We start from the raw sequence: 14,916 nt of genomic DNA, 5'->3' as shown, positions 1-14,916 counted from the left end.
GTGATATCTAAGCATGATGGCGACTTAGTAGCAGACTTCCTGGAAACTCGACCTGTCTCAAGCTTGCGCAGACGAAAACGTTGAGCTTGTATGTTTTTCTTAAGTTAGCGGACGCAAAGTGCTAAATTTTGCCTTTTTTTCGGTCTATTCGTGGTGGCGTCAAGGCACCGTGACCCGTTCCAATACTCGGTCTTAGAAGATGTCTTAGGAGCAATAGTAAACTGACTTTCATACTAACAATAAATTGAAACAAACACCTGATTCCTTTTCAAGAGATAAACTCCGCCGAACCAATTCTGTAATTACGGCTAGACGAGAGGGAAACGATACCCGCCCTCATAAGTCGATGGCTTCATTCACAGCCCACAGCTAAGATGGCGTGGAGGGGAAGGACTGTGAAATGCTTGGCGGGGGCTGTGATGAAAGTCACAAATTATTTACCCATTTTACGCATCACTGGCATAAGCTGCTGGAAAATAACACGTAGAGCGAAAATCTGGATTCTTTAATTTACGAATACCGTACCTGCCGAACTGCGAACTTTAAAATTCGTGAGATTCTGTTGACACGACCGCTGATTAGGGGAGAAGTAGGAGGAGGGAGTGTAGCACGGATATGTAAAAAAAAAATTTGTCCTGTGCACCGCCTTTTCAGCGTTATATACGCACTTTACTTAGATGATTCGACATGCAACAGGTTGTCTTTAGATAACAGATACCTCTCCACCGGCTTTTGTGAAGAGGTATCAAAGTTACAGCGCAACGTCATGAACCTTTTATGTGCTTTATGGGGTCGTGGACTGATGGGGGAAACATGCTCGGGAGCAAAGTTTATTTTCGTAAAGCTTGACGCTACATTCGTGATATCGTAAGACGAGCCCGAATTCATTAAGTTTACGAAAATTTCGGGAGATTTGGCAGGCGTGGCATACGGAAAACCTCGAACGCTAATTAAACGATCCCCCCATATATAACTTCCGACAGAACCCATCTCACCATGACGGTCTACAGTAATACGATTAGCATTCATGCAGTGTAGCGACATACGATATTACTTAAGAGACGTTTATTTACCAACCATAGGCTTGCCGCACTACCGCGCCGCCAGAGATCCCAGCGTGTGTGCGCCTTAGGAAGCCACATAGAAAGCTTCACCAAATGCGGGGCTCCCAACCGCAGGCAGTTTTCTTCCACAGGCACTGTAGAATGGGTGTTCAACATATTCACTTCGAATGAACTGCGGCGCGATTGCATAGGCGTCTATACCAGATGTAATTTTTATTTTCATTCCAAGGATTAAGGATCGCGCGTTCTCGCTTTTACAAGTCAGGCATGCACCTGTAGAGTGCGGCCGCGGCAATTCGCAGAGGTTAGAACGAGCGAAAGATACCGGACCTAAGTGGGCGAAGTATAGGGTAAGGAGACTATCGCATTACAATATAATTTGTCTGATAACTTAAGAAGTTCGATGACATGCGCAACTGCATACCGAACAGTACACCTTACAGATCAACATGGTTCAATCGGTCAAAAAAACAGCGTTCGGCGCGTGAAAACGCTTCTGCAGATTGCTTTAGACCAAGAAGCAATTCAATGGGTCTCTTTTTAACTCAAATCAATTCAAGGCCCGATTCGTTTTCTCATGAAATGAACAGCGCCGAGAGCAGTGCATGTTTTGGTAACAAAGTATTCTTGGATAACAATTAGTGAAAACTACACACGCTCAATGGTACCATTTCAAAGCTGCCTCTCTTGAGTTATCGGGCTTTCCTGTCTTTCTTTTTATTCGCCTGTAAGTTATCTCACGGCATAACGTTGAAAATTAATTTACATCTAAGCGCCCCTGTCAACTGGGCGCCCCTGTCATGCACAACGTAGCTATAGACCAATTGCACGAGCCATCGTTCGCATTATTTATGTTGATCACTTATCAACTTCACACCCCTAAGTAGGCTTTCCCGGACCGTCTTACTCCCAGGACATCTCTTCTAGCTGTACTGCAGTAATTTTACCCGTCGAATGTTCGAAATGCAGGTGTAAACTTTCGACACGAGCAAGTGTGGTAGCACATTCGTAGTTTTTTTTTTCTTCATTTGATTTATTTCTGAAGCCAGACACACATGTGCACCCCGCCGTCGACACCGGCGTCACCTCGCGTTGATTGTAGATAAAGAACTATTATTTCTCGCCAAAAAACAACTTCTTCAAGTGAGCCACCTCGCACAATATGGAAGTTTCTCCCTCCCCTGTCTGCTGACCTGTTTCGCGAGTGGAGACGCGAGAGTGGCGCGCAGATCTGTACCTGCTTTTCTATGGTAGTGTGCGCACCCGTGAGCGGAGGGGGGGGGGGGAGGGGAGGGAAGCGAAAGCCAGCAGTTCATCCACGTCGAAAACGCCTCCGCACTGACCGGTGAACAAAAAAAATGGGGAGCCTGCAAAATTTCTGGAATGTCCCTTCACGCCGTTGTCCAGGTGTCAGCCGTCACGGACGCGGCTTCCCCTTCCTTTATTTCGTCGAAGACTAACAAGAATAGTCACCTTTTTTTTTTTTTTTTTTTTTACCACCAGACACCAGGTGACGCCGTTGCCTCCTACCCCGTCTACCAGCCTCCCCTGCCCCCCAGCCCTCACACACATGCACAGACACTGAACAGGTGCGCCCTAAAAGGGCTGCACAAATAGCGCCTGTGCCTCACCTCAATTACAACCCTACTCACCCCCCCCCCCCCTTCCGCGTCCCCCGTACACGTGGTTGCTGCTTAGTTAATCTGACTTCTCGGTGGTGGTAGAGTTTGGACAAACGTGTTGGTCCTCCAGATCATAGCAGCCGCCAAATCGGGGAGGTTTCTACGCAACTTTATTACTCGCTTCCTAGACGAGATTCAAGCGCAGCTCTGGTGAATCCTATTGACAAATTCCGAACAGTCTTGTCTACGCAGAACAATGCCTCCTAATCCGCGATAGGAACGCAAACCGCGCAGCTGGAGCATAGCGCCTGAAAGCGTCAGAGCGGAAGTGTTCTACTGGATGTGGAGTTACCCAGGATACCCTGCGTGTGGTCATCCTCTTCCGCTGTTCGCTGCCAGCGCAGACGAAACATCCTGTCGAATGCACTCTCGCAAGCAGCAGCTCCAGCGTCGCTGTATGGGCCCGATTCGTTGAACGCATAAAAACTTGAGTTGTCCGAGTGGGAGCTGTCGCTACCGAGCAGCAAAAACAAATGCCGTGCGCTTCGACGAGTCCCCCAAGGCGTCCGCCTAACCCCGAAAACCACGACAATCGTAGAGCCACCAAGCGTGGTAAGCAGTAATCAAACCACAACGTACGAGTGCAAAAATACGTCACGCGTAGTTCCGGTCCACTCCACCGGTTTTTCGCGGAATAGCTCGGACATCTCCACGGAGTGGTCGCAGCTCGAAATCTGTTCTTATTTGTAGTTGAAAGACCTGACTTGCACGACCCGCCGTGGTTGCTCAGTGGCTATGGTGTCTATGGTGGCTATGATGTCAGGAGGCACGCCGTGGTGCCTGTGTCCGGATTAATGTCCAACCCATAGTGTTCTCTTAACGTGTCCCTAAATCTAAGCGTATGAGTCTTTTTTTTTTTATTTCGCCCTCGTCGAAATGTGGCTGCCGCGGTCGAGATCACATCGGCGGCCTTGAGCAATGACATTAGAACAGAGCTAGCACGGGGGCACAGAAGTGTTGATTTGACGTGCGTCTGCTTCCGCAGTGTCGCCCGAGCCCTGCGGTGCACTTTAATTCATGCGGCTCGGCTACTGCGCGTCCTGCATAAGCTGTCGGCTTGACATAATTGCATGGTGTGTATTTTTCAGAAACTGCAGAAACGTACCCTACCTGGAACTTAAGTGTACCCAGTTTCCCCTTAACCGCTGTCATGTCTAGCACACGACACGACGTGGCCTAGCAGTAGCGTTTCCTTGCCTTCTCTCGCCACTTTTTCTTTACTCCCCAATCCCCACCCACAGTATGGGAACTGCCAGCGAAGAGTAGCAAGGCTGTATCCCTCGTTTCACGACAGCGCCTATTCTACCCATTCTATGCCTCCTCTCTCCCCTCCTCCCAACTATTCATTCTATCTAGCCTCCCTCTGCACCGGCAAGTTGGTAGAGAGGGAAGTGCTGCAATGCTTTTGGGGGCGTCACGGATAATTACAGCTGTCAATAGTCTAATCAGAAGACGCCTAGGGAATTCCAGAGGGTATTGCACAGTAGACGCGGTACAAAGGTCAAACGAGTTTCCCTCGTCTCCTTTCTTCTCTGCCACGCTCCTTCCAGGTATATACACGCTCTGAACCACCCCCGACACGGTGTGCAAGCCAGCAGCAGCGGGAAAGCCGAAGGAAGAGGCAAATTTGCTTTAAGTTGAGCCATCTCCGCCCTTGGAATTTACCAGACGGCTGTGGCTGGCGCACTAAGTATGAAGCTTTCTCTGTGATTGTTTAAAGTAGCTGTGATCCCGTGCGCGTGCCGATTGTTACAGGTCACGTGTCGGTGCCTGCCCGAGCGCGGATGCCATTGGGAATGCGTCAACATGATGTAGTCAAATCCGAATATAATGAATCCGGATAAAGCACATTATCCTCTAAATTGATCAAGTAAAACCTAATAACCGACGTTCATGTAAACGAACTGCTTCATCAGAAATTCACAATGCAAGAAGGGGTAAGCCGTGCAAACACGGACACAAAATAAGTGGACAACACGAAGTAGGGCGTGCCGACGCGGACAACACGAACGCGTTCGTGTTGTGCACTTCTCTTGTGTCCGCGTCTGCTTGCCTTACCCCTCCTTGTATTAAGAATCCTTACCAACTAGCTCAGCTTTCTATCGTTCTAAGCTTCATAAGGAACTAGACAGTGGATATGGTTAACTCAAAGCGTCCGCTGCCAGGTTAGTCGCCTTGCCCGACTCTTCATGACGCAGTTTTGCGGTATAGAAGTGGCCTTGAGCAGGTATTCACAATGTCGCACATTGAAAAAGGCTTGCCGAGGAACACTAGGAAACAACAAAAAATATTGCCTAGTATACGTAGATTTGTTTTCCATAAATGGATTCCTCCCAGGCATCATTTGTCCACTGGATGCGACAGATCCGTTACAAGGAATGCTTCGTTATAGGGTTCGTTACAGGCGAGTTTGGGTACATTAAATTTCCCGATATACGAACTATTTTTGTCGCGTAAACTGTTCGTTGTAACCAGGTTAGACTACAAAACCAGCTGCGCTGTGCTGAAAACGTCTGACACTCGTTTAGTGACACTGACTCTCGCGATTCTCATTGTCACATATCATTGTGTCTTGCCAGTGCAGTATATAATCAAATTATCAAGCGAAGATAAAGGTACAGGAAGTGCACTGAATCTTTTAGCGAAGTTAGGCCAGCCTTTAAAGGAAGGGCTATGGTGAATGTGCACTTTGATGAACTGACACTATTCCTTGGTATTATATAGACTGCTTTACAAAGCGTGGTGGTAACTGTTGGTTTGTTTTTTGTCAGCGCCAAGTAATGCACACGAGAATTTGAAAAGTACCCCGTGAGCATAGGCGCTTGCGTGCAGATTTTTAAAAATATATTGTAGAACCAGATAACCTTCCGCATAATTAGTTATTTAGGATAATAACAAAATAACGTTGAGTTCCTCAGCAGCAGCAAACTGTGTTGGTCGAATTCGCCTAAGCTTCCTTTTCTTTGAGACTTCGCGCATACTACTAAAACATACTTTACGTGCATCAGTATTCTTGCGACAGCATGTCAGCTTACCGATTAGATTAACTTTCTGTTCCGCACTGCGAAAGAAATTCGTACTGGTTCTCCAAGGAATCGAATTTTCCGCATACGATGTTTTTTCTGAGAAAAGCATAACCGTTGGCTTCATTTGCCCCATTACGCTAATGGTAAACCACGTAACGTGGCAGCTTTCCTATTTACGTGAACTCGACGCGACCGAATCGGGTCTGGAACCGAGCTGGCCGTACCCGGCGCGACCGCGTCTACATGCGTGCACATTGCCACGGGGGGTTGCGCGAGTCCACCCACCTCTTGCCGAGCCGGAATGAATGAACTCGCCTCGGCTTTAGCTCAACTCGACGCGCTAGCGTTTGCACGAACTCTGCGACCCGTTTTCAGCCCGACACGCCGACTACGTAAATGCTGCTCGTGAAGGCATGGAAAGTGGCTGAACGTGACAGAACGAGGGAATGATTCCCGATGTCGTAAAGTAGCCCCGATCGATCAAGTATGGCCTAAGTAGGTGTGCCAAAGTAAAAACTGTTGGCTTCGCTCCCGCAGTCATTACCCACTCAAGAGAGAGCAAAGGAGTCGTTGCTGGTTTTTTGCAAGCGCGCTCACACCCGCGAGGAAGCAACATTTTTGATGGCCTCTCTTTTTCTTTTTGCGTACGACAGGTTGTCAGGAGGCGAAATCCTGCCGGTCCCGGCATTTCTCGTGAAAATGAGCAGGGCCGCATGCTTGAAGGGTCGAGTTTGTGCTTCGATGGCTTATTGTAGAAAAGAATGAATTCTACAAAAAGATACAAAAAAAACGATCACTGAAAAAGGCACGTGCAGGTGTGCCACTGTCCTTTCATGTCCTCCCTCTTGGAATGGCGGAATGAGTGTAAACGTTTTTTTTTTTCTTTCCTTTTTCTCATTTCAACTGGCTCTCGACCTTGCCCGCTTCCGAGAATGGGTTGCTTACGATGACCCCCCTTTTACAGTAGCATTGCTTCCCCACTCCATCTGTGCTTTCGCTACGGCCTTTCAAGAAACTTCTCTAACGAGAAAGAAGACAGCGCGTACATTTCATCACTGCTTGAAATGCAGTAGCAGCAACAGGCAAACAAAGCCGAAAAAGCAAAATCGGAATATGAACGAAATAAACTTCTTTAGTTTGGGGACATCGAAATTAGCCCTCTTGATCAGAGCTTCGACACGCGATCCGCGATTCTTCGTTAAGTTAAGCGAAATCCTATGCATTTCATGAAATTATCACGAATTTTCTCTCCCTACCTGGAATTTCGTTCCGGTACTCCTGTTCTTATTTTCGTTAGCACGTCAGCACAGCGCGTCCGCATGGATGCTTTCCGCGTTACGGACGTGCGCCGTGATTACTTTGTAAACACTCGCGATGCCGTTCACATAGAAGACGCGGTTACATTAACGTTCGCATAGATGCAGGTGTCATCATTGGAGAACAACGACATTCAGCGTCGCCGCGTCGAAAGGCAGATCTTCGGTATAGTGCGTTACCGCCGCAACATCCACATAAGCAAGGGGAATCCGGTCCCGACGCACCTGCCGACCGGTGCCAGAGGTGAGCCGGCCCTCGTTACCAGCCGGCAAACACAAACCTTGAGCCTCTTGAAGTTCGCAGGCCCAGCGCGAGCACCTCATCTCGCTGAAGGACATCCATTCCGTTGCACAGACATGCGTTTCGGGACGGCAGATCGCGTCGATATGCCGGGAATCGAGTAATCATTTAGCATCGGCTACCTTGTGCCCGCGTGCGACAGGTGGTTGGACGCGCGCGCCCGCCAAGGAATACGACCGTCGCTTCGCGCAAGTCAACGTCGCGCAACACGAAAGATGTCTCACCTGGGTTTGCCGATGCGGACAGCCGGGCGGTTGCGACGACAAACACGGCGGCGGCGAGTGTTATCCAAGACGGCGCGGTGACCGCAGCCATGACGGCCTCTGTAGCACACACGGACGACGTCCACCGGTTTCTGGAGAAGCACGGGGCCGAGAAGGCCGGCGACGAGCACCGTTGCGTTGCCGGCAGCGAGCAACCCGCTGCAACCCCCCGTAAGAATTCGTGACCTGCTCCCCGCGCCGCTGACGCTCCTTTCTTGTATTTCTTGGCTGTTTTTGGCTGGACCCTCCCCGCTTTACCGTTGCTTCCTCCACCAACAGGTATGCTGCTCTCGTTCTATCTCCGCCGTGGCGCGTGGCTCACGCCGGCTTCTCTTCTCCCGCGAGGCGGCTGCAGGTCCTCTGGGAGGGGGAACGTCACGGCTGACGTCACCAGTGACGTCTCCGAGGGGGCCTCCGTGCCCAATTTGGCTGAGAGGAGGTTGCCGCTGATTTTCGGGGGGGAGGGTACGCGTCGCGAGGAGGTGTGGCGAGGGTCTGGGTTTTCCTGCCGGCGCAACCCTCCCCTTTTCGGTGCAGCACGCCCGCTCGTTGGGACGGAAGAGCAAAAGAGGACGTTTCGGATGTCGTGTGGTTGCACCGGAACGCTCGCGCCTGTGCTGCGTTATGAATTGTTGCGATATCCGAATTCCTTTAATATCGTCACTTTGAAGCTGTCTGAGAAGCCTGGTGTCTCACACGGAACGCTTCGGTATAGGGAACCACCTGTGACGCGGCCGAAACGTGGGACTAATTTTAACAGCGCAGCCTATTCCGAGACAGCGTAACTCACCTTAGCCTCGCAAACGCTGCTCCGTACTAACCGCGCTGGATAAGGCGCGCGAGTCCTGGTTGCTCAGGTTTGCCGTTGCGCTGTGGTTGTTTCTTGGAGCCGGGAGGAAGCGCGCTTGTTCCTGACCCACTTCTGGGCGCCCGTATGGAGGACGACAACCTCCGCAGTGCGACGGCCGCTGCCGATGTTGCTTCTTCCACTTTATTTTTTTATTCTCTCTCTCTCTCTCTTTAACTGTCTTCTCCTCGAGTCTGGGCTGTTACCTTCAACTTGGCCTTTTCGCCCAACTGTCGCTCGTTGGGGTCGCTCGTCGGCTCGTGCGCTGTCATGACCGGGGCACGCTTTCTCGCCGTGCGGTGACCGATGCCCTCCGGCTTTTCAGCGATTCACAGTCGGAATGCATAATCGCATAACGTGAGAACGTCGCGAAAGGTGCCAACATCCGGGACAAAGAGGCGTGATTGACTCGTTCCTTGCTTCGATGAAAGAAGCGGGCCGATGAGAATTTAAAACAAAAATCATAACCGCTGGGTGGTAGCGCTTTTCTTTTTTTCGCGTTGCAGAGAGGTGGTGAAATGAGGTCGGTCGACGTGACCGGCTTCAGAGACCGAGTTGAACTTCGTGTGGGGAGAATTTGTGGGGCTGCGCTTGCTCATTCGAATGACTCTCGCGCGGAGTTTTTTCGGCCTCAAAATAAGAAATGGCGTATCTTGCACCGGACCGACACCAGTGAGTGTTTCAGCACTTAGGTCGTGAAAGTATGACGATTTCTTCTCTTCTTGGCCTTGAAAGCTGCTACAATAATGCCATGAAAGTACTCTTCACTTCGCAAGCACTGAGGTTCCGGAATTTATTTGCAGCCCTTCGGTTACTGTGATTGCTTTGTCCACATTCGAGTTTTTTTTTTATTATTAATTTTTAGAGAGCAGTTGATTCGTTAACGCATGCCTTTCAATGTCCTATAGACCCTTTTCGCCACGATCCCGTGGTGATCACGTGGTGACGCGTATGAGTGTGCGCGCGTTATACTGGTCACCGCCCTAGGAGGCCCCCCCTCCATTGCAGGCAAACTTGTTCACCCGATCCCTTAAAATTTGTCACTTTTTTGCAGCCTACTACAGCGCACGTCTTCGCTCTGCCTCTCTACATTTTGCAGCATGAATGAAGCACAGTGCGTTAACGATCACCCACTTGCATTTTGGACAGCTGACCGCACAGTAGCAATGTAGAAAGGGACTCGATGGTTTCGCATTCTCTTGATCAAGCCTCGAGGCAATATGTGGAGCCACGCCGGAAGCGCCATCTCGTTTCTATTGAGCGAACTGTTACGGGAAAAGAGTCCATATGCCATTCTGCTAAGTTCCCGTAACTCAAGGAATGACAATCACTTGCTTGATAAATCTTTGCACTGTTACACGCATGCCATATGTTTTTATTCTATCATTTCATATACCACCGCGTTCACCTGGAATATTATGCTAGGCGAGTCGGCAGGCAAGCATTCAGTTTTTGTTAGTGAGGCTGACTTTCTTCTGCTAATCACATGCATCACTGGTTGGTCACATACGTGGAGAACCACTTTAGGTCATCACGACAAACGTTAATTATCACTATATAGATATATCCGCAAGAATATTTTATTGTCACATTAGTTTGTTCTTCAAAACGCCTCCTGCTTTTCAGGGATGCTGAACTTGTGTTGTCTGTACTAGGTCGGTTTTGTTGCTGAAGCCGAAACGTCGCGATGACGTGTACCTGATGAACAGCAAACTGTTGTCTGTGCACTTTTATTTTTATAAGAGATATAGATGCACCGTGCATTTTCTTTTTTGGGCATACTCTTTCTCAGGTGCACGACACGACTTCATTAAGTCTACGTCTTAACTATATCATCTTCAGCCTCGGTGTGACCACTTCAAGACGAAGGCATTTCCTGCGCAATACGCAGTGATAGTAGTGGCGCATGCCACTTCAGAGCAGCTGAAAATGCACTTTGCATCAGTGAAATGGTCCTTCGGAGCAAGTTTATGAAAGTGACTGCAAACTATATTAGGCGGCAGAAGCTTGATGTGGGTGAGTTGGTTTTGCATACTTGATGAAAAGAGCGCTACGAAGACGAGGACTAAAAGAACATGTACGACGCACAAGGCGCTTGTCCGTCGTACTTGTTGTTCTTTTAGTCCTCGTCTTCGTAGCGCTCTTTTCATCAAGTATATTATGCGGAGCTTTTACAGTGGGCAAGCTTTGTGAAAGCAGTAAGTGATATTGCTGGTTCATAAACTCAACGCAAAGTTTATAAATGAACCCCACTCTCCGTTTGCCCTTTAATCGCAGTCCTTACGATAGACGACGACCGACGAAGTGGTGGTGCCTAAGATGTGCTTAAAAATAATTTCAGTGGCTTAGAAAAGCACGAAAACATTTGGCCGTGCTACGTGCAGACTTCGGAGGTGTTTGGAGAACATTGAGCGTGATCCCGCTGATATAAATGAATCCTTTAAGATGGAGCACATTGTGAAAAACAAGTATGCCGATAGTACAGCATAGCCTAATATAGGTGCACTATCTTTCTTTACCTCCCTAACTAAAATTGCCGACTTAAAAAAATTTTTTTTTCATGTTTGCGTTCTGGCAAAGCCATTAATTCTACATTATACTGGTCCTTCAGAGTTAAAACTATCGGTAATTTGATAAAACTAATGTCCGCGCAAAGAGTTGCTTGCATACGTAGTTTATTTGGTTTGGCAGACAGAGTCGGCAAATAAAAATGTGTTTTTCTTTATTTCACGATTTATGGTGCATATGTTTACATTAAAAACTAGAGTGATCATTTTGGAACTAACTACGTTTTGTTTGATTCTTGAAGAACGCTTCGTCTCCGAGATAATTATCAAATTTGGCGCTCGGTATGGTAATTTCGCAATCATAGGAGGGAGTCTAGACAAGTACCCCCACCTATCCCACAAAGATCCCCGCAAATGACGTAGCTTACTTGCTGGGAAATATCAGCCGATGGAGGGCAGTAGGGCAGCGTCTCTAAGATCCGCCATACTTACAGGCTGGCGTGCTACATAATCACCTACGCCACAGGGTGGGGTACTTTGTGTCGGAACTTTTCCCTCAGAATATTAAATTAGCATATTGATTGTAAAACTCGATGAAGAAACTAGTCACCGACCAACTTTCTGAACTTCTCGCAAGAACGTCAGAATAATTACGCGGGCAGTCGAAAAACTGCAAACCTAGTGGGGTAAAACAATTTGTTTTTGTTTTTTGTTTTTTTCACGCCAGCCGCATGAAAAATTTGCGTAATCTTGCCCTGTTCTGTGCTTGACTGATGCATTGCATGCCCGAAATACCGCGATGGTCGTCACCGCGGAGGCAGTTCACTTTCGCTCATCCCGCAGCGGGATCCGCGCGTCGCGCATCATCGCAACGTGCGCGACGTATGCGTGTGACCTTTGACTCTGCAACACTGTCCAATTAGGCTGTGACGCGGGGATTCAGTTTGGCGAAACCATTCGCGGTAGTTGCCGGCATGCCGCCCGCGGACGCAATCTCGGCCTCCGGCTACCAGACTAGTACGTCATCTCGGGCCCAATCACCGAGGTGGCTTAATAGTTGAATACATACTGCAGGCCACCTTCCCGCGACAAGCTGCATGCGCGGCTGCCACCAAGTCTGCTGGCAGCGAGTTTTCGCTACGGCCGTACGATGCAGCTAGGCTTAAAGGGACACTAGAGGTATAACTACTAAGTCAACGTGGACTGTTTAAATGCCATTCCAGAAAGTTCGCAACGCTTGTTTCACACAAAGTCTTAGTTTGAGAGGAAATTGCATCCGAAGGGTCCGAATGCGTTTATCGCAATTCATATCTCCCGCCACCAAACCGGGGAGTAGTGACGTTGCATACCCCATCATCCCGCCATTTACTGCCCTCGGTGAGCAAAACGGTGCCCGCCAGACGGAGCTGCGGTTTTCTGCGCAAAACGAAAACGCGCGGCCATGCAGAAACCAGTGGATTCGCCGCTGCAGCTGTTTTTGGTCAAGTGTCGTGAACCATTCGAATATCCCACGATATCACGTGGACGTGGAATTCTCTGCTGCTTGCAGTTTGTGAGTTTCGCTTGCCAGCAAAATTAGCGCAGCACTACGCAATAACGAAACTACTGGAACATAAAAGCGCGGCCGACGCAGAGTCGACCGAAAACGAAACCTTTCGACCGCCCGCGTTGTTGTCAACGAGTTCTTTCTCCTAAATGTGTAATACAACTGGACAAGTAGCATTTTCTTTCGTCTCACATTGCAATACAATGATGTTTATTTTTTTCTAACGAGTATTTGAGTACTATAATGACAGCATTTAAATCAGGAGCGCCTTCGTCATCGGGCAAGTACTTGAGCGTCCCGGAGGAGTCTCTAGTCATGTCCTGCATTTACTTCAATTTCTCGATTACTGGGGCTCCGTTCGCCATAATATTGACGTCTTAAACATTCTGGAGTACTAATCTATCCATTTAGTTTGTTAACATTTGCCTTTAGTGTCCCTTTAACCAGCACTGCTTCGTCAGTATCTAGCGGTGGAAGTTGATATTTAGTGCCAAGTCGACGAATATCTTGGCAGCTAACGTACACCATATTTTAAAGCCGTGCACTCGCCTCGCCAACATAACGGAGGGACAGCTGACAAATTAAATAGCGCAAAAAATCTGGCAAGTGTTGTATGATGCTATAAATTGTGGAATACATTGGTGGAATGATTTCTCTTTTTTTTTCTCCACGGCAAGTGAGATCGTTACAACGAGAAACTATTTCACGCACCTGCACTTTCTGAACTAGTTGAGGGGCCGTGCAATAAAGCAGTATTGCGGTGTATGCACAGCCGCGTTAAATATCACCCCCCCCCCCCCCCCGCAAAAAAAGAAAAAAGAAAACACTACCTTTCGGGCTACAGGAACATAAAACGCTTGTGGTGTATTGTGTTTAACGTGGTGCTGTAGCGGGTGCACTTTTCTCGGCATGTCGTTGAACCTGTCTATTGCGGAAATCGAAGAAGCTACAAGTCGGGAAACACCCCCCTCCGCCCCTCTCAATTTTTTTTTTTTTTTTTTTGCGAGCTGCAGATATTTGTCGCAACTGACATAGGGATGCCTTGCTGGATTAGTTCAGGCGCCGTGTCCGTCTTCCTCGCCATCGTATTAACGATTTCTCGCGCTGCGCACCCCGAGTAGCTGTCATGAAGTAACGAGCACTCCTCACTGTACGCCCGCCTTCCCGCGAAGCGCGGTAGCTTTGGGGATTGCTCATGCGTCGTCACCGTAGCGAAAAGAGAAGCACTCGCCCGTGGTTCCCTTCGGACAGCGTCACGCGAAGGGCGATCATAAGCGAACAACTCAGTATTCTCTCTCTCTCCTGGTTATTTTATTCTGGTTAGCTGCCTTTTCTCTCCCCCTCCCCCTCGTGCTGAGCCGTGCAACCTCACGGCTGGCAGAAACTAGCACCTTTTCCCCTTCCTCCGAATCCCTCCACAGTGTTCAGTGCAGGGTAGTGATTTGGCGAGATGGAGAAAAGGCGCTTTCTTTATCGCTTCTGCTGGGTTGGCAGCACTGATCGGAGGACGTTCTGTGGATTTCTTTGAGCCGTGACGGGACAAGGCTGACATTTCGCAAAAAAAAAATAAAAAATAAATAAATGAATACGCTACTCGGTTTCCGCAAACGGCGCCCGACGAGCTATAGCCACTTCTAAAGCCGGTCGGTCTCAAAGCAACCCATGAACTGTATGAAACAGAGAAATGCGCTCTTCATTTAAACTCGGTAATGGAGCTGGTTCAAACCCCTTAGTCCGATGCCTCGCTGGCGCAACCCTTCGACGCAGCGTTGATGAACTCCACTGCAGGCGCTCTCGTGCTGGTGAGGAGGGCGCTTGGGTCGGCCACGTGCAAATTTTAGTGTTAACTTTAGCGGCACGCGCAGCGTTTTCGCATCGCTGCAAGTGCCGGGAATAAAACCCGCACCCCATGCTTGCACCAGTGCGTCGTCTTGAAAGCTGCGCGCTTTAAAAACTCCTTCCACTTTATTTACCTTCCCCTTTTATCAGATTCCCTTCTTGTAAAAAATGTGCCGCTCTGTCCCCATGTGTGTTATGCCGGCTGAAAAGTGTTCTTTTTTTTTTTTCCGGAGAGAAGCTGCAGTAACGGAGAGAAGCGCATCGTTTCCTTGTACCCTTCCTACACAAGCATGAAAAACAGAAAAAAAAGACACATTACTTTCCTCTGTACTTTCCTCCTCCGTAAGAGAAGATCCACTGAGCTTATTTTTACACCATGTACTTGTAACAGCAAATATTGGTGGTGAGACTGCCGATAAAAGCTGTAGCTTCTCAGCTTGACGAGCCGACGGCCTCTTTCAAAATACATTTTGTCAGCATCAAAATGCAGCACGGACAAACAAAAGCAATGTATAAAGTTCAGGC

At 48.7% G+C, this 14,916-nt stretch overlaps 1 protein-coding gene and 1 long non-coding RNA gene across 5 annotated transcripts in view; one reads left to right on the top strand and one right to left on the bottom strand.

Annotated features, from left to right (window-relative positions):
• The window catches only part of LOC126528528 (uncharacterized), a 99,684-nt gene extending 91,729 nt beyond the window's left edge, over nucleotides 1–7,955 (bottom strand). For all 4 annotated transcript variants that reach the window (XM_055069080.1, XM_055069079.1, XM_050176397.2 and 1 more), the window contains exon 1: nucleotides 7,614–7,955. In XM_055069080.1, the coding sequence (XP_054925055.1) occupies nucleotides 7,614–7,704 (91 nt within the window). In that variant the 5' untranslated portion in view covers nucleotides 7,705–7,955. The remainder of the gene's footprint in view (nucleotides 1–7,613) is intronic.
• The window catches only part of LOC129384027 (uncharacterized), a 116,012-nt gene that overhangs the window by 78,395 nt on the left and 22,701 nt on the right, over nucleotides 1–14,916 (top strand). The window lies entirely within an intron of this gene.

Source organism: Dermacentor andersoni, chromosome 9 (assembly GCF_023375885.2).
Source record: "Dermacentor andersoni chromosome 9, qqDerAnde1_hic_scaffold, whole genome shotgun sequence".
Classification (NCBI taxonomy): Eukaryota; Metazoa; Arthropoda; class Arachnida; order Ixodida; family Ixodidae; genus Dermacentor; species Dermacentor andersoni.
Note: the sequence above shows the minus strand (reverse complement) of the source record. Positions and strands in the feature narration are given on the sequence as shown.